The 19,223-nt window shown below is 52.3% G+C and overlaps 1 protein-coding gene and 1 pseudogene across 5 annotated transcripts; both read right to left on the bottom strand.

The window, feature by feature from the left end:
* Positions 1-962: 962 nt before the first annotated feature.
* On the bottom strand, positions 963-8,526 carry DNAJB2 (DnaJ heat shock protein family (Hsp40) member B2). 5 transcript variants are annotated; one of them, NM_001280413.1, is given in 10 exon segments: positions 963-1,871; positions 3,022-3,225; positions 4,378-4,448; positions 4,632-4,734; positions 4,938-5,030; positions 5,806-5,928; positions 6,097-6,150; positions 7,181-7,290; positions 7,961-8,061; positions 8,340-8,489. In NM_001280413.1, coding segments are annotated over 9 exon segments (834 nt in total). In that variant the 5' UTR covers positions 8,026-8,061; positions 8,340-8,489; the 3' UTR covers positions 963-1,860.
* Positions 8,527-15,824: 7,298 nt separating this feature from the next.
* Positions 15,825-18,935, bottom strand: LOC470655 (tubulin alpha-1B chain-like; annotated as a pseudogene).
* Between the last annotated feature and the right edge of the window lie 288 nt (positions 18,936-19,223).

The following is a 19,223-nucleotide window of genomic DNA, read 5'->3' as shown; positions in this document are numbered from 1 at the left end:
GCCCTGCCTGACAACGGAAAGGTGCTTGTCCCAGCACAGTGGCTGGAGATGAAAGGGAAGGGGTACCTGGCTTTTTCTTCTGTGGGCCCTGATGAGTTTGGGGCCTGGGCCCTGGGTGGGCTGGACTCGTGCCACTCCACGTGCCACTGGCTCACACCTCGGGCTGAGCCAATGAAACCTACCCAGGGGCTTAGTCTGTGGGCCTCATGGGGGTACAGTTTAAAGGTTTCACTGTGTGTTCTCAGCTTTCTGTGCTTTCAGTCTTTTTTTTCTTTCTTTCTTTCTTTGTGACAGTCTCACTCTGTTGCCCAGGTTGGAGTGCAGTGGCTTGATCTTGGCTCACTGCAGCCTCCGCCTCCCAGGTTCAAGTGATTCTCCTGCCTTAGCGTCCCGAGTAGCTGGGATTATAGGCATGTAGACGTGCACCACCACCACATCCAGCTTTTTGTGTTTTTGTTGTTTTTTGGGGTTTGTTTTTTTTTTTTTTTGGTATTTTTTAAAGTAGAGATGGGGTTTTGCCACGTTGGCCAGGCTGGTCTCAAACTTCTGGCCTCAAGTGATCTGCCCGCCTCAGCCTCCCAAAGTGCTAAGATTATAGGCATGAGTCACCGCACCCAGCCTCAGTTAAGTCTTAACTTGAGTATGGTCCTAGCTGTGCTGTGGAGTAGTACTAGGGGGTGAAGCCACTCATAAGGGGAACATCGGCTGCTAGGGAAAGCCGGCTGTAGGCTCCCAAGAGGTGAAAGCAAAGAATGAAGCATTGCTTGGGGTTCCATAACATACTTGGGGAGGGCAGCCTGGTCAAAGAAGGCATTTCTGCCTTCAACTGGCAAGGCCTGCACCTCTAGCTGTAGGGGCATAAAGGGAGGTGTGAGGCCTGAGGTGTCACCCACTGTCCCTTAAGAGGCCCTCCTGGGCCACCCCAGAAAGTAGGAACGCAAGAACACAACACACCACCAAGCTCTCAAAACTCAGTTTTATTGACTTCCAGCATTTCCCCCTGGATCTGAGCTCAGCCCAGCTGGTTTTGGTTCGTCTCTGAAGCTCAGTGTTACAGCGACTGGCTCCACCACTCCCCTCCCTGGCCACTGGGCTCCCCAGGCAGGGAGGAGGAGAGGCAGTTCATCTGTGATGTTGGAAAGAATGGGCAGCAGGGTCAGAGGCCAAAGAAAGCCATACAAGCAGCGGCATGCCTGGAGCTGCCATCACATGCCAAGCCCCACCACACACACGCCCCCGCGGGTGGCCTTGCCCTCGAAGCTCTCTGCCAGCCCACACTCCTCAGCCTTCTGGAGCCACACCCTGCTCAGGCAGACATGCTACTCGCCCTGGCTTGTTCCTGGGACCCCAGGCTGCCCAAGGGAAAGGTACCGCTCCCAGGTGCTGCGCGGCTCTGCCCTGCCCACTCTAACCCTGGGGCTAGCAAGATGTGTCAGGGGAACCAAGGCTCAGATCATTCCCCCTTCATCTACAACCCTGCCAGCCCTACAGGGATAAATCAAAAGACAAAATCTCCCCATCTCACAGCGAGTGACAAGCCGACCTGGGCTACTACATGTCCCAAGATGCACAGCTCCGTAACCACACACCACCTCCCCCAAGCGGGATCTATCAGAAATGAGGCCGGGCACACCGCACTCTGGGATTTGTAGTCCCCAGGAGCCAGCACCAAACACCCAAGGAAGAGAGTGCACAGGCTAAGACTACTGCCACCTCCCACCCAGCCCCTGCCCACCACCCAGGCCCCGGCTCTACACTCAGCATGGGTGAGGGGGAGAAATGGAGGGTCCCCTCCCAGCGCATGGGGGAAGGCGCTGTCCTGTTGGAACTGTGCAGCGATTCTGGATCCCGGCATCCAGCTCAGAACACATCTGGGGAGAGAGCAGGGGCGGGGTGACAGGAGAGAGCGTCAGCAGCAAGCTGTGGAGGATGGGGCTCAGCATGCAGACCTGGGCTGGCCGCATGGCCTCTCCCTGAGCCCTGATTTGTGGTAGGGAAGCAGTATGGGTGCAGTCCCCTCCTAGGCCTCCCTCTGGGGTCCCCCGGTCCTATCCCACCTCTTCAGGGTGAGCCAGCCTCACCTCTGCCTAGTCCTGAGGGTGAGGGCAGGCTGAGGCAACGAGAGGGAGGAGGAGTGGGCTCCAGTTCTGAATCTGGACAGCTGAGAGGCTCCCGCCCCACCCGGCTAGCCTCCCCAGATGATCTCACAGCCCTACCGGCCCCAGCATCTTCCTCGCCACATTGAGGCCTTCTCGGGGAAGGAAGGAAGAAGGGAGTCCTAGCCAGACGGCAGTGAAAGCAAGCGATGCGGCCCGCAGGGAGTTGCAGAGAGAATGGGAGGGAGGAGAAGCAACACCAGAAGAGAAGCAACAGAGACGGTCAGAGCGCAACATGGCACAGAAACCAGGGTTGGGGGTCTGCAGCTGGTCCAGGAGAGCAGGAGGCTCCACTCTGCCTGCACTGCTCTCCAGTGGAGCTGCTGGCTCCGGCTCAGACAACCCTAGGCCAAGTCCTCCTTCCTTGACACCATCAGCAACACAGGTGGCAGAGTACCTGGGCACAAAAGGCCCAGCCCAAACCACTAATGCCCCTTGGAGCTCCCCATCCAATAAATGCAACCTGGCTCCTCGGGCCCCTCCACTGCCCTGACACCCCCCACCCTGGGCTTCACCAGGGACCTATCAGCCCTGGGCTGAGCACAGCAAATCCCAAGTCCACACTGGGGTGCGGGGGGCCTGGGAGGGAAACTTGTGGAGGGAGCATGGAGTTGGAAAGCAGTTCCTACAACTCAGGATACTCCCCTCTTCTCTTCCCACAGTGAGTCAGACCCCCAGTCAAGATCTGGATCAGATCAGGTTGGGCCCGGTGTTCAGAGGATGAGGCAGCGAGAGGCCTTCTCCTCTGGGGATGGGCTGCGTTTGGTTGCTTCACCCCTCGCACCCTCCTGGGTCCCCCCCAAGCCTGGATCTTGGTGCTGGGCCTTGGGCCGCCCCTGCCGTCGGTGCTGTGCCTCCCGCCCACCTGCGGGTTTCTTCCCAGCTGCCTCCATCTCTGACAGGCTGTAGGCCATGGCCAGCTGCAGGTCCTCATCCTCAGAGAGGTCGCTGTCCAAGGGGCATGAGGCAGGGGTCTGCTGGACCTGAGTGCCCCCAGACCTGGAAGTGACTGACGGCTGCTGCTCGCGACGGCTCAGCTCCAAGCCCAGTGCCAGGTCATCTGGGACACCTGCAAGAGTCACAGCCACCATGAGGCCCCAACCTGAGCCAGGGGTATTACTGCCAGGCTGCCTCACACAGTAACAACCCTGACCACTTAAGAGTCTCTTATTTGGAATTGGCACACATGCATTTTGGCACCTAGGGTTGTGATTTTGAGCACAAGGAAGTATTCAGCTCTACCAGGTAGGAGCTCCTACCCTTAGGCAAGTCACTCAACATCCCTACTCCTCCCTTTCCTCATCTAGAAAGTGGGAATGATGGCCGGGCACAGTGGCTCATGCCTGTAATCCCAACACTTTGGGAGGCCGAGGTAGAAGGATCACTTGAGCCTAGAAGTTCGAGACTTGCCTGGGCAACATAGTGAGACCCCATCTCTACAAAATATTTTAAAAATTAGCTGGGCATGGTAGCACACGCCTGTCGTCCCAGCTACACAGGGGGCTGAAGTGGGAGGACTGCTTGAGCCGAGGAGGTCGAGGCTGTAGTGAGCCATAATCGTGCTGGGCTGAGCACAAAAGCAAGACCCTGTCTCAAAAAAAAAAAAAAGAAGAAAATGGGAATGATGATAGTGCCTTCATACTCAAATTGTTCCAATGATTAAATATGTCAGCCCATGTAAAGGGCTTGGTGCACAGTGCTGGGAGTCAGCAGGCGTGAAAGGTTAGCTGTGGTGACGGCCCTGCACAGCATGGTGTTGCAGGGGCAGTTCTGCCCCGGGAATCGTGCGTCCTGAGTTTGACTCCTGGCTCCACTCCTTACTTGGAAGGAAAGAGTCTTGGGCCTGGGCTACTTGGAAGTTAGGGTCATTTAACTACGCTGCAGCTCAGGGTCCCCAAATTAAAACTGAGTGGATACCATCTGCCCTGTGTACTCCCCCAGATGCTTGAAGAATACAGAGGATATCGTATATCTGGAAGTGCTTTAAAAAGAGTAAAGTGCTTTGCAAATGTAAGGCACCCCACTCACAGTGATGGCGATGGCTTCGTGAGACTCCTCCGCCCCCTTCCCGGCATTGCCATCTCTGATCCTACCAGTCTGGCCTGTTGCCACTCCCTCCCAAGCCCTAAGTGAGTTCAGAGAGCAGCAGTTTGGGGAGGAGGCTGCTGAGGTTGGGGCTGGGGCTTCCTGCCAGGGGCTGGGTAGGGGAGCTGCTCCTCACCATTGATTGTGACTGACTTCAGCTGCCCATCCTCCTCCACTTCCACCCGCTCCTGCCCATTCTCCATGATTCTGTGGGAGACAGCACAGTTCAGGCAACGAGCAGTGACAGAATCCTGCAGGCACTGGTCCCAGTTCTGGCCACCGCAGTAGAGAGTGCAGACTGGGCCCTGCCCTCAAGGAGCCAACTTTCTATTTGAACACAGCTCCCCAGCAGACCTCTCAGCCCTCTATGGCCCCAGAAAGAGCTCTCACCTGCGTGTGGTGATGCGGCGTCCTTGGACAAAGGTGGTAGATGTAGAAACAGAGCGAAAAGCACCAGCCCCAGGACTGAAGGAGAAAGATGAGGAGGAGAAATCTGGCATCGGGACAAGGGAGGAGGAGGAGAGGTGGTTAGAAGAAGACTGCGCTGCCTGTTGTGGTCACCGAGGCTCCAGGCCTCCTCGCAGGGCTGCTGGAGGCAGGGCTCCCAACACAGGAGACAGGCTTGGAAAAGCAACAAGCTCAAGCCAGGGGTTCCAGGAATCGGAGCTTGCAAACGTGGGAAGGGGCAGAACTTACCGGAGTGCCCAGGGAAGGAGGAAGAGAAGGTAAAGAAGGGGCCTGAGTGTCGGGAACCCCGGTTCTGAAGCTCTGAGAAGGGGCCCAGGTCATCTGCAACAAGTAAACAGATTAGCAGTCATCTGGTAATGACATTTCCCCTCAAAAGTGTGTGAGCCCAAGTCTGGAAGTATAAACCACTAAGCAACTGGGTAGGGTTTTTCTTTTCCGCTTTTTAGTTGGGCTTATTTATAAATTCCTTTTTAATGTTGAATTCAAAAACACTCACTGGTTAATTCTGTCCACAATAAAGAATAAAGGAAGGAAGGAGGGGGAAGAGGGATGGAGGACAGATGGCTCTTTCAGTACAGGAAAATCATCATGACGCGATGACAGGCAGACACAGCTAGGAGTCCAGCTCTGCCATGTGTTATGTGACTCTGGGCTATTAACTGTGCCTCAGTTTTCTCATCTGCAAATGGGGAGAAAATTGCCCACCTGTCAGGGTTCACTAGAGACTTACGAAATGTAAAATATTTGGCACATATCTATCATTAAAAAATACCAGTATCTGTTTTATAGGTAATAATAACAATATTGTCACAAGATGCTTTGAGTCTTGCTTTCATGGCTGTTACTATAGAAGTCTAACAATGTATTATTGTTGTAATTTAATAAGGTGAGTCTGTGAAGTGTCACTGTTGGATTACGGGGGTTCTGGCACACGTGAGGTTCTGTCCCGGCTCTCACTGGACCCAGCTCCACAAAATCTTCTGTCCGTGGCATTCCCGTCCCCTCTCAGCCTTCCACCTCAGGGCCTCCCAGCTGATGGAAGGACAGGCCTGGAGGGGGAAGTTGAGCCATTCAGAGGCTTCCAGAGTCCACTCACCAAAGAGCTCTGCAAAAGGGTCTCCACTCCCAAAGAATTCCCGGAAGACCTCCTCGGGGCTGCGGAAGGTGAAGGTGAAGCCAGGCCCACCACTGCCAGCTTCTGCCCGAGATGGGCCAGTTCCTGGAAAGGCAGGATGAGGAGAGAGCTTAGGGCATGCATCCTGCCCTGAGCCGGGGGACCTCACCTAAGGCACAGCCAGGAGCCTGAGAGAGCCTCCATTGCAAGAATCTGCCCTGCCCCTCTCCTCCCTGCCCCACCTCCATTCCTGGGCCTCACCACTCCACCTACCTGTCCCTGTCAGCCCTTCCCGGCCATAGCGGTCGTAAATCTCCCGCTTGTGCTCTGCAAAAAGAGACCAGATCATTTCACCCTCCCTCTGGGATGGGCTCCCCTCCCAGGCTAGGACACTCAAAGGATTGTCCAGAGACTGACACTCTGACACTTGGCGGGGGAAAGCAGGCACAGCAGGGGACCCAGGGGACACGGGCTATAGGTTTAGGCAGCAACACAGCCTTTCACACAGCTGGCCTCTTCTCATCTGGAAAATGGCTGTCATCACAACACCTACCGCACAGGGTTGTTGCAAAGATAAAATGAGACCATCCACGTAAACTGCCTACCAGTGCCTGACACATAGAAAGTGTTCAAAAAATGTTAGCTAATGATTACTACATTATTATTCACCAGGGCTTAGCCTAAATGTCACCTTCTCGGAGAGGCCTTCTACAACCACCAGAACTAAAGCAAGTGCACATTATTCCCTAGCACTCCACCTGCCCTGTTTCTTCCCTCGGAATACTCTTCACAAGCTGTAACTGTGTCTGTGTGTGTGCCTGGTAGGTGTTGGTCTTCCCTGCCCCTCTGGGCAAAGACAGTGCCTGCTTGTCCTCCAGTTTCCCCAGCACCCAGCGAGTGCCGGACACTGTCACCATTCACTGAATTACTTTTCGAATGAATCAATAAAAAGGCAGACCTGGATTCATATTCCAGCTCTGCGTGGCCTTGAGCAAGTTACTTCACCTCTCTCAGCCTCAGTTTCCTTGCCTGTAAAATAGGGGTGATAGAACCTGCCTCATAGGACGGCTGTGAGAACTCATGGAGATGACACCCACCAATGCCTGGCACGCAGGAGGCTCAGCTCACATGAGTTACCTGCCCTGCTTCCTTCCCCTTTCAGGTCTCATGCCAGCCACTCCTACCAGACTCTGGGGAGCAGACACTGAGCTGTCCCTGTGGGAGGGGGGAGCTTAAATGTCAGGCTGGAAAAAGGCACAGAGGAAACTAGGTGGCAGAGACATTGCTTTAAGAAAATGTGAGCTGGGGCATGAAGTAGGGGGTGATGTGCTGGGTCCTGCCTGACCCCGGCCCTTACTGTCAGACAGCACTTCATATGCCTCGGCCACCTCCTTAAATTTCTTCTCAGCAAACTCTTTATTATCTGGGTTTTTGTCTGGGTGCCACTGGAGAGCCTTGCGCCGATACCTGCAGAAAGTGGGTGCAGAGGAGAGAGTCGGGGGACAAATGCAGGCACTTCCCACCCAGGAACCGAACGACCTGTTTTCCCACTAGCCTATCACTGTCCTTTCACCCCCGGGTCCCGGTCCACCCCAGCTGCTAGGGCTGCCGCTGCTGTGATATTTCCATCAAGTTCCACCCTCTCTCCTCCGCCACCAGTGCTGGGACCACATGTACAAGCGGATACAATGCCAGGGTCCCTAGCCCCTCCCTAGGGCTCACTGGACTGGGGCTGCAAAGGTTGGGGCACATGTGGCCTCGAAGAGTACAGGGACACCGGCCCCTCCTCCTCATAGAGCCTCTTTGCACTGCATCTTTGCACTGCAGCCTGAGAATGCCCAAATCTAGGGGGAAGGGGGAGGGGAGGGGAAAGGAGGAGGAGGAGGGGAAGATCAACTGGAGAACAACCCATAACACAGTGCAGCTCCCAGCGGAACTAACTACTTCACTCTCTGGACGTTCTCCTTGTACTCTACCAGGGGTCTCTTTCCTCCCTGCAGGTGTCACTCGGAAGAAGCACCCCAGTGCTTTCTAACGACCTGGTTCCCTCAGACACCTACAGGTGTCACTCTGAAGTGCCCCATGGTGGTGGCGGGTGGAGGGTGAGAGGTTTTCTGTTGCACACGGAGGCACTTACGCCTTCTTGATGTCATCAGCGGACGCACTTCGCGGCACGTCTAGGATCTCGTAGTAGGATGCCATGGCAACTGGTCAGTCGTCAGGCGGGCCTCCTTGGGGCTGCAGAAGAGAAGGAGTCAGGCGGAAAGAACCAAGAGCCCCACCCTGTGGCTGCAGCAGTCCCCCTCCCCGGGTGGCGGAAGGCGCTCCCAGTTGGAAGCGGAGCACACCGGGCTCTGCTTGCGGCCGGTGACTAGCTCCCTCCGGCAGCCTTATCTGCCCCCGCAGGCCGGGGCCAAGAGCTATCTCGACGCCCAGGCCCAGGAGCCCTATCGGGGCCCCCCAACTCCAGCAGTCCGATCCAGGGCCCCCAGCCTGACCCGGGCCCCCGGCCGCACCTCCTCCGCCAGGAGTCCCGGCCTCCTGCGGCGCCCCGCCCCTGCCCCCCGCCGGGAACCGTCTGGCACCCGCAGCCCGGCTCGCGGCTGCTGCGTAGGACGCGCCCGGCCCAGCTGTGCGCGCAGGCATGCGTCAGCGGTGCGGAAACTACTAGAGACCGGGAGAAGGCCGGCTCCGCCTGTCCCCTGGGGGGGTGGGGGCCTGCAGGGGCTGCCGGGAGAAGAGGGTGGAGCCGGCTATTTTGGGCACACACCAGGACGACGTCAGCCCCAGCTGGGACCTGGGAGACTGCGGCCCCGCCTCCATCCAAGCGAGACGCGCTCGCACGGAGGCTGGGGCAGCCCACAAACAAGCCGCTCGGCCCCCAGGTTCCTCTGTCACTTTCTTATAAACATGAGCGATGATCCTTGCTTACTCACCCACCTCGAGGACTCAGACTCTTCCCTCCCTCCCCCCACCACGGTTCTAACTCCTCCCCCTTCTTCAGCTCCCAGCTCCAGCCCCAGGTCCCCCAGCAGGCTGCCCTGGCTTTCCTGAGTAGGTCAGAACTGCCTTTTACAGCATCTCGTGGCATTTCCTTCATCAGGCTTGTTAGAGCCACAAATTAGCATTTATTGGTTTGATTATTTTTTATTACCATTCACCTCCCCCACTAGAATGTCGATTTCACAGGACAGGAATTGTGTGTTTTTTCTCACTGGTCTATTAGAGCAGTCGTAGGGGTTCAAAACTACCCGTGGGATGAATAAATAATGAACACCTGCAAACCTCTTGTTGACAGTTTTGACACATTTGGGGGAGGTGAGGTAAAGGGGGCCGTACAACGGAATTCCCCAGGTTCAAGTCTTCCCAAACTGATCCTGAGTAGGCCTATTCCACTTCAAAATGCTCCCTGGGTTCAGGCCTCATTGGAGAGTTAGGAAACCTTCCAGAACTGGCTCCTGCTTGATCCCATCCAGGCCAATCCAAAGGCATTAGCTGAGCATTTTTCTGCATTCAAGATGCTGCCAGGCCGTATAAAGAAGAATGTGGCCCAAGCCCTGCCTTTGCAGAGCTTGAACTTGATAAGATACCAGCCCATCAATGTAGCCCCCTGGGAAACCCGAGGCTTTGAAAACAGAGTACAACCTGGCATTACTGTGAGACTTGGGAAAATCTCTGAGCACTCTTTTTTTCTCACTAATTATAGGTAGTGCCTAGGGTTGTTTGAAAGTCAAATGAGACATGGTACGAATTAGGTGTTACTGCGGTCCTGCTGGCATCGCGATTGGCTCAAGCAATAATGGTTATGTGAGTCCAGAAAAGTGCTTTAGGCTGGGGGACCCAGGAATACTTCGCCAACGAGAAGGGTTTGAGGCGGACGTGAGAGAAGAAGGTGGTGTGAGTGTCCTGGTTTCCTGGCCGCCCACCGTCAGAACCTCCTGCCTACATTTGGGGAATTCCCATCGCAAGGGCCCTAATGGAAAGCAGGCCACCATTTGCCACAAAGCCCCAATGCTTGCTCTCCCTGACTCGGCTCTAGGGTTGCAGGCAGAAGACATGAGCTCCGCCAATCGGATGCTCCAACTGGGACTTTGAATCTGGAGCAAGTCACGGAATAGCAAGGCTGGTTTAGGAATTCATTTCTGCGGCGGCGGTGGAGGCGATGGGGCCAACAGCGGCCTCTAGTGTCTGGAGGAGGAAGTGTCAGCGCTACTGCCGCAGGTGAGGGACGAGAGTAGGAGGATCACTGTGGAGGGTGGAGGGGACAGGAGTCTCCTACACAGGCTGTCCTGTGCCCAACCTTGACTGTGGTACTGGCTGCCCAGCTTCCCTAGGTGCCTGTCTGATTGCTGACCCTTGTTTGCTGGCCGTTGCATTGATTCTGTGTGCTATCCGATATCTCTATAATTGTTGGGGGCAGGGGACTTGAAACAATTTGCCAGTTAGCTTCTGCTGTTTATAAGAGTCCTGACTGACACAAAGACTAAGGGTTAGACTTGGTATAAGAGGAAGGAGTGGTTGGGTTAAGTCACTCCAAATTTTCCAGATCTCTGCCTTTTTCTTCTTACTCTGCTGTGCCAACAGACATTTGTCTAGCACCTACCGTGTATGTCTTGTTATATTAAGAAAAAGAATATAAAAAAGTTTAAATTCCAATCTCTGTGCTCAAGGGGATAGGACATAGACAAATGACAACCGAGGGAAATTATATGGAGCACATCTAGCAGACAAAGGTTTAATTTCCTTTGTCCACAAAGAAATGCCAACTAATGAAAGACAATGACATTTTTAAATGGACAAAGGGACAGGCAGCTCACAGAAGAGGAAATACTGGCTTTTAAACAAATGAAAAGATGCTCAATCTCATTCACAAAAAACTGTAAACTAAAGCTACAACAGGCCAGGCATGGTGGCTCATGCCTGTAATCCCAGCACTTTGGGAGGCCAAGGTGGGTAGATCACCTGAGGTCAGGAGTTTTAGATCAGCCTGGCCAATATGGTGAAACCCTGTCTCTACTAAAAATACAAAAAGTAGCCAGGCGTGGTGGCACATGCCTGTAATCCCAGCACTTTGGGAGGCCAAGGTGGGTAGATCACCTGAGGTCAGGAGTTTTAGATCAGCCTGGCCAATATGGTGAAACCCTGTCTCTACTAAAAATACAAAAAGTAGCCAGGCGTGGTGGCACATGCCTGTAATCCCAGCTACTCGGCAGGCTGAGACAGGAAAATCACTTGAACCCGGGAGGCGGAGGTTGCAGTGAGCCAGGATCGTGCCATTGCACTCCAGCCTGGGCAACAAGAGTGAAACTCCATCTCAAATAATAATAATTTTAAAAAGAATAATAATAATAAAGCTGCAACAAAATACTTTGGGGTTTTGTTTTTTGAGATGGAGTCTTGCTCTGTCATCCAGGCTCCAGTGCAGTGGCACTATCTTGGCTCACTGCAACCTCCCAGGTTCAAGCAATTCCCCTGCCTCAGCCTCCCAAGTAGCTGGGATTACAGGCATGTGCCACCACCCCTGGCTAATTTTTGTATTTTTTGTAGAGATGGGGTTTCACCATGTTGGCCAGACTGGTCTCAAACTCCTGGCCTCAGATGATCCTCCTGCCTCAGCCTCCCAAAGTGCTGGGACTATAGGCCAGAGCCACTGCACCCGGGCACATGGCCCTAACAAAATACTTTGTTTCACTTATTGGATGATTGACAAAGACCAAAAAAAAAAAAAAAGTTGAATACATTGTATGGGCAAGGCTGAGGGCACAGGCATTCTTATAGATTGGTAGTGGGAGGGTGGGTAATTTGATGTGACTTTTTTTTTTTTTTTTTTTTTTGAGGCAGAGTTTCACTCTTATTGCCCAGGCTGGAGTGCAATGGTGCGATCTTGGCTCACGGCAACCTCCGCTTCCCGGGTTCAAGCAATTCTCCTGCCTCAGCCTCCCAAGTAGCTGGGATTGCAGGCGTGAGCCGCCGTGCCTGGCCTGGTGTGACTTTTAAAGAGAGCAAGATTTAAAATGCATAATCTTTGACCCAGAAATCTCAATTCTAACAATGTATGGTCATACATATGTGCAAAAAAAATACATACAAGGGTTGCAGCATTCTTTTTAATAGCAAAAGATTGGAAACAATCTAAATACCCGTTAATAGCAGACTGGTAAAACAAGTGTTGGTATGCTATACGATGGAATATTATATTGTGACCAAATCGAATGAGGCATAGCTAACAGTATTCATATGGACCATCTTCCAGATTTATTATTAAGTGAAAAAACAAGGTGTAGAACAAAGTGTATACTAAATGTGCATACAAGCATGGTAGTACAGATGGAGCATCCCTACTCCAAAAACCCAAAATGTGAAATGTTCAAAAATTCAAAACTTTTTGAGTACCTGACATGATGCCACAAGTGGAAAATTCCATACCTGACCTCATATACACAAACTGCTTCATGCACAAAATTATTTAAAACATAGGCTGGGCTCAATGGCTCACGCCTATAATCCCAGCACTTTGGGAGGCCGAGGCGGGAGGATCACCTGAAGTCAGGAGGATCACCTGAGGTCAGGAGTTTGAGACCAGCCTGGCCAACATGGTGAAACCCTGTCTCTACTAAAAATACAAAAATTAGCCGGCATGGTGGCAGGCACGTGTAATCCCAGCTACCTGGGAGGCTGAGGCAGGAGAATCACTTGAACTTGGAAGGTGGAGGTGCAGTAAGCCAAGATCACGCTATTGCACTCCAGCCTGGGCAACAATAGTGAAACTCCATCTCAAAAAACAAAACAAAACAAAACAAAAAAATTATTTAAAACATTATACAACATTCCCTTCATGCAATGTGTATCAGGTGTATATGAAACATAAGTAAATTTCGTATTTAGACTTGGGTTTCAGCCCCAAGATATTTCATTATGTATATGCGAATATTTCAAAATCTGAAAAAATCTGAAATCCTAAACACTTCTGTTCCCAAGCATTTCCGATAAGGGATATTCAACCTATATATATGTAGACATCTCTGGAAGGAAACACTAACAAAAACATTAACAGTGGTGGCTGCCAAGAGGGGAACAAAATGAAAGAGACTTATTTTTTTTGTTCCTAAATCTCTCTGATACTTTTTGAATTCTGAAGCATATGCACCTAATAACTGTTCAAATTCATACTAATTGTTAAAAATTGAGTTGGGGAAATAAGACATTGACAAGAAGCCAAGTGCTATCATACAAGGCAGCCCACACCAAGTGCCAAATGAAAAATAGAGACCGAGGTAGGTGCTAAAAGAATCCAGAAGAGGGAGAGCTCCCTGGGGCTGGGTAGGTTCTGGATGGCTGTGACCTAAGCTGGAAGGAATGGCAACATTGAGACAAGCAGGGGGAGGTGGCGTTCCAGAAGGAGAGAATGGTGACAACACAGCTTTGAAGCCAGGCGTGTTCCTGACACATCAGAGCCCAGGGAATAAATTTGTTGGGTAGAATCTGAGCTTGGGAACCTGTCTCTTTTGTCTGCCTGAAGGAGGCAATTGTACTTTGGCTTAGAATCATCAGGGATGAAAGCATTTCTCCTGCACTGAGGGAGTCCCCAGGAGCCAGGCTGGGTGGTGCTCCTAGCTGCCTCAGGAGGTCTGGGTTGCCACCTCTCCACACCCATACCCAGTCCAACCCAGGCCTGCCAGGGCCTGCCAGCAGAGTATTACTAGCAGGAAGACCTCAGGGAGATGGCTATATAGCTGCCCAGGGTGGGCTGGCTGGTTCAGCAGACAGGAAGGGAGACGAGCTGCCTCTCTCGATCCCTAGCCGTCTTGGCAGGTGAAGAGCTCACCTCCCTCCCCACCCCCAATCCTGGCCTCTCCCAGGCCCTCACCACCTCCTAGGAGATGTTGGGGGATGTTTTCCAAAGGGCACTGATAGCCCCAAAATCTGGCCCCAAAGAAGCCTCTACCCCCATTCAGACCCAGAAGCTGGGACTCTCCCCTCTACATCGATGCCCTCCTTCCCAGAGCCTGGGCAGGGCATTGTGAAGCGTCACCCACTCCCTGCCCGAGGCACCTGAGTCACTGTCTGGGCACTCGGGACCTGGCAGGCTGAGAAGAGGTGGTGTCTGGAGGGCTGCCTGGAACCACTGTGAGCAGGAAGTGAGGGCACCTAAGAAAAAGATGGGGGAGCAACATATGATTTGGTGCAGGCTAACCTGGGTTTGAATCCCAACTCCTCCATTTACCACCTTGGGCGAGTCTTTGAGTCTCAGTCTCCACATCTATAAAATAGGTGTTCATTGAACAAGTTCATCCAACAAATGTTAATCATCTAATATGCCAGGCAACACTGGGGTGTTGAGAGTAGAACAATGAAAAACAGTCCAAGGCCTGTCTGAGAGCTTCTGTTCCAGTGGGTGTAATAACTGTATTAACCTCAGAATTAAACAAGATCTTATGGATACAGGACCTAGCACATAGTAGATGCTCACTAAATGATGGCTATTTCTTGGGGTGTGAAGGGCTCCCAGAGTAACACCTTTTCCTTTCCCAAGTTTGAAACCAGTTGATAGAAAGACGCATAAGTCAAATATATGGAGATTTAAAAGTCAGCCCTTTTAGCAAGGCATGGTGGCTCATGCTTGTAATCTCAACACTTTGGGAGGCCAAGGTGGGAGAATTACTTGAGCCCAGGAGTTCGAGACCAGCCAGGGCAACATAGTGAGATCCTGTCCTTACAAAAATATTATTGTATTGTATTTTTTTTATTTATATTTATTTTTTTGAGATGGAGTCTGGCTCTGTCACCTAGGCTGGAGTACAGTGGCACTATTTCAGCTCACTGCAAATTCTGCCTCCTGGTCTCAAGCGATTCTCCTGCCTCACTCAGTCTCAGGATTTAAAATTTGCCATCTGTTTGGAAGTGGGGGTGGGAAGCTGTGTGTGCATGATGCCACAGGACTGTTAAAAGGTCAACTGTCTTTATCAAAAAGTGGTGAGTGTCAGGGCCGGGCATGGTGACTCACCCCTGTAATCCTAGCACTTTGGGAGGCTGAGGCTGGTGGATCACCCGAGGTCAGGAGTTGGAGACCAGCCTGACCAACATGGTGAAACCCTGTCTCGACTAAAAACATAAAATTAGCCAGGCCTGGTGGTGCATGCCTGTAATCTCAGCTACTTGGGAGGCTGAGGCAGGAGAATAGCTTGAACCCAGGAGGCGGGGGTTGCAGTGAGCCGAGATCGTGCCATTGCACTCCAGCCTGGACAACAAGAGTAAAACTCCATCAAAAAAAAAAAAAAGTGGTGAGTGTTGACAGAGATTACTGGGAGGTAAGCCTCCTACCCTTACAAGCCATTCTCCCTGTGTGGCAGCCACTGCACCATTCTTCTGCCTCAACCAACTCCAGTGTCAGGGCTCTCTATTACCCCAACCTCCTGCCTGGAGAAGACAAGCCTCCAGATCGCAGGATGGGCTAGTGGGCACTAGATTACTTTAAGGATCACTTCGGATCCTCCTGGCCTCACCGGGCTCTTGTTGCAGCTCCATGTGGGGTTCCACTGACTTCACATATGTGCAACTTAATAGCACCTCCTCCTCGCCCAGGGTTTCCTGATGACTCTACAGCCCAAGTGTGTGCAATCCACCAGTGCAGGGGAATTAATGCTTGATGGGGCGAAAGTTTAACTAGTGGAAGAATAGAGCCAGTGCATAAACCCCACCCCCAGCCCTCACCTGCCCACTCACCCAAGGATGGTTCTGAGATGCCATTTATTCAGCTGCATTTTCTCTAGGGTGAATTTTTCCTCCTTCTGTGCCTTACTTCCCTTGGCCCCCATTCTATTTGCTGTAATTGCACTCTGTAATGAAATCTAAAATCAGATCTGCTTTCTGGGGAATAGAGGCTAAGACACCAGCGTTCCTATCTCTCATGGAGAAGAAGCCCTCCCCCCATGGTTTTCCCCCAGAGAAAAAGACATTCGTGAGACAATAAGGCCACAGCACTTTATGTAGGACAGACACACAGTATTCCCCTAGTATTCATCCCCCCATCTTTTCTTCCCCCCACTCCACACTATCCATGCCCACCTCCTTGTAATCCTTCTCCAGGGCAGTCATATCCTCATGGGCCTTGGAGAACTCACCCTCCTCCATGCCCTCACCCACATACCAGTGCCCAAACGCCCTCTTGGCATACATCAGGTCAAACTTGTGGTTCAGGCGGGCCCAGGCCATAGTGATGGCTGTCATGTTGCTCAGCATGCACATGGCACGTTGCACTTTACCAGGTCACTCCCAGGCACCACAGTGGGAGGCTGGTGATTGATATCAACCTTAAAGCCTGTGGGGCACCAGTCCACAAACTGAATGCTGCACTTGGTCTTGATGGCAGCAATGGCAGCGTTGACATCCTTGGGCACCACATCTCCATGGTATAGCAGGCAGCAGGCCATGTACTTGCCGTGCTGGGGATCACACTTCACCATCTGGTTGGCAGGCTCAAAGCAGGCATTGGTAATCTCTGCCACCGACAGCTGCTCGTGGTATACCTTTTCTGCAGAGATGACTGGTGCATAGGTGGCCAGGGGGAAGTGGATGTGAGGTAGGGCACCAGGTTGGTCTGGAACTCTGTCAGGTCCACATTGAGGGCCCCGTCAAAGCGCAGAGAAGCTGTGATGGAGGAGACAATTTGGCTAATGAGGCGATTGAGGTTGGTGTAGGTTGGGCGCTCGATGTCTAGGTTGCGGCGGCAGATGTCATAGATTGCTTTGTTGTCCGCCATGAAGGCACAGTCTGAGTGCTCCAGGGTGGTGTGGGTGGTCAGGATAGAGTTGTAGGGCTTGACCATGGCTGTAGACACCTGGGGGGCTGGGTAGATGGAGAATTCCAGCTTGGATTTCTTGCCATAGTTAACAGAAAGCTGCTCCATCAGGAATGAGGTGACGTCAGAGCCAGTGCCCCCACCAAGGCTGTGGAACACCAGGAAGCCCTGAAGTCCTGTACACTGGTCAGCCTAGACAGGGAAGGGGAGGGGAAATGTGGGGCATGGAGCACAGCTGATGGACAGGAAAGAACCAACTTGTGCTGTTTTAAATTCCCAAAAGTTTCATGAACTCCTTGGAAGACTTTTCCAAGAGCACAAAAGAGATCCTCATAGAGTGGGTCCAGGGCCCACTCTTTCTCCTCCCTGTCCCTCTTCCTCTGAAATCTCCTGAGGCCCTTAACACAGAGCTCTGTTGTATGCTGGAAAAGAGGGGTATGATGGTGGGTGGAGTTGGCTGTCTAGGCTGACCAGTGCACAGGACTCCAGGGCTCCCTCATCTTGTCATCATAACTTGCCAACTCCACCCACCATCACACCCATGCCCCGCTGATTTAACTTTGGATGTTTCTAGAGGGTTTCTCTACTAAGAACAACAATCCAGGAACCTCATCCCCATCCTTTGTAGAAGCCAAAGCCAATCACAGAGGCTTTGGGCTGACATTCTTTGAATCCCTGACTTTCACAGGGACTTCTGCCCACATCCTTGTAACACAAGGTGGTATTCTGGGAACGCTTATGGAACCCCACAACTTGGCCAGGCAGCCCATCAACATGTTTGCCTTAATGGACACCCGGCCTAGCATCAGGCCAGCCACTTCGGAGATACAGGGGACACCAGCTCCAGCTGGAACCTACAGTTGGCCCCCCGATCAGAGTGCAGGGCCTCTCCTCATTGGTCCTGATCCTGTGTGTTTCTCCCAGAGGCTGAAGCTGTCCTTCCCCAATCTGGTGTCCAGACTACCTCACAACAGGAATCCAGATTCATTCCCCCTGCCCCAGCCCTCAGTCCTTTCCTCACCGGCTTCCGAATCCGGTCCAGTAGCAGGTCGATGAACTCCTTCCCAATGGTGTAGTGGCCCCAGGCATAGTTATTGGCAGCATCTTCCTTGCCTGTGATGAGCTGCTCTGGATGAGAGATCTGGCGGTATGTGCCTGTTCAAACTTCATCTGCAGTGGGCAGAGTTTTGGGCCCCACCTCCCTTTGCAATCCAGCTGCTGGAGCCCCAGGGGACCTGAAGGGAGTGGGGTCACCGGGTCCCAGGTTCTGCATTCAGGCTGCTGCTATTACCTGCTTGGATGTGTTTGTGCTGCTTGGATGTGTTTTTCAATAAGGAAAGGGATGTGGAGTGGCCTACAGACTCAGGAGCTGAGTAACAGTGATTCTGTACATGTGGAGTTCTAATTGGCTGCAGCACCTGGGAAGCTATACCACAGACACCATGCTCTGCAGTTATGGAGTAGGACTTGCTGTGGTACCCAGGGACAAGGTTGTGGCTGGGACTGATCATCACAGCGGGCTCCAGATCCACAAACACCGCCTGGGGCACATGTTTCCCAGCCCCAGTTTCACTAGAAAAGGTGTTGAAGGAGTCATCCCCTCCCCTGATGGTCTTGTCACTGGGCATCTGCCCATCAGACTGAATCCTATGTTCCAGACAGTAGAGCTCCCAGCAGGCATTGCCAACTGCACACCGGCCTGCCCCACGTGGACTGAGATGCACTCACACTGAGTGGGCAAAGGGCAGAGAACGGCCTTCACAGAGGGAAACATATCATGCCTGGACATGGTTCCTGCCTGCCTTCCTTGAGTGGCTCTTTGGCTGAGGGCCAAGGTTCCTGGACTCTACTCTGCTTGCCTCGCCTCCTGCATCTAAGCATTTACTGGTGGCACTGAGGAGCAACAGGCATCGGCTGTAGGGGCTGGGCCAAAATCATTGGGGGAAGCAGAAGATGCGGGCAGTTCTGAGATTATAGACTCTTGCTCAGTGCCTGTCTCGATGAGCAACATTGAAGGAATCGAATGAATCTAGAAGTGCAAGATAATCTACCCACCAGTGTCCAGAAAGAAATTAGGAGCCATTGGTGAGGGAAGCAAGGGAAAATAGTACAAAGATAAAGCACAGGAGACATTAACTCCAAATTTGGAATAATGGTGCTCTCTGGCAGGGGAAGCAGATAGATGCAATTGGAGACAGATTCTATTTCTCAAGCTTGATAGCTGCTGTTCATCACATTATTCTTTTCTTTTTTTCTTGAGACAGAATCTCACTTTGTCACCCAGGCTAGAGTACAGTGATGTGATCATCGTTAACTATAGCAGTCTTGGACTCCTGGGCTCAAGGGATCCTCCTGTCTCAGCCTCCCGAGTAGCTGGGACTACAGGCATGCACCACCATGCCTGGCTAAGTTTTAAATTTTTTTGTAGAGACAGGTCTCGCCATCTTTCCCAAGTGGGTCTTAAACTCCTGGGGTCAAGCAGTCTACCTGCCTTGGCTTCCCAAAGTACTGGGATTACAGGCATGAGCCACCGCCGCCCAGCCTATCATGTTATTATTTATACCTTTTTGCATTCCTGAAATATTTCTTAATTGTTTAATGA

This window comes from Pan troglodytes, chromosome 13 (assembly GCF_028858775.2).
Source record: "Pan troglodytes isolate AG18354 chromosome 13, NHGRI_mPanTro3-v2.0_pri, whole genome shotgun sequence".
Classification (NCBI taxonomy): domain Eukaryota; kingdom Metazoa; phylum Chordata; class Mammalia; order Primates; family Hominidae; genus Pan; species Pan troglodytes.
This window is presented reverse-complemented; position numbering and strand designations above follow the sequence as displayed.

Coding starts and splice junctions, on each gene's coding strand:
- DNAJB2 (XM_009444268.4), bottom strand. CDS start 8,025: ATGGCATCCTACTACGAGATCCTAGACGTGCCGCGAAGTGCGTCCGCT. Junction 5,929..6,096: donor GGAAGGGCTGACAGGGACAG/GTAGGTGGAGTG, acceptor CTGCCTTTCCAG/GAACTGGCCCATCTCGGGCA. Junction 4,449..4,631: donor CGCCGCATCACCACACGCAG/GTGAGAGCTCTT, acceptor TGTCTCCCACAG/AATCATGGAGAATGGGCAGG.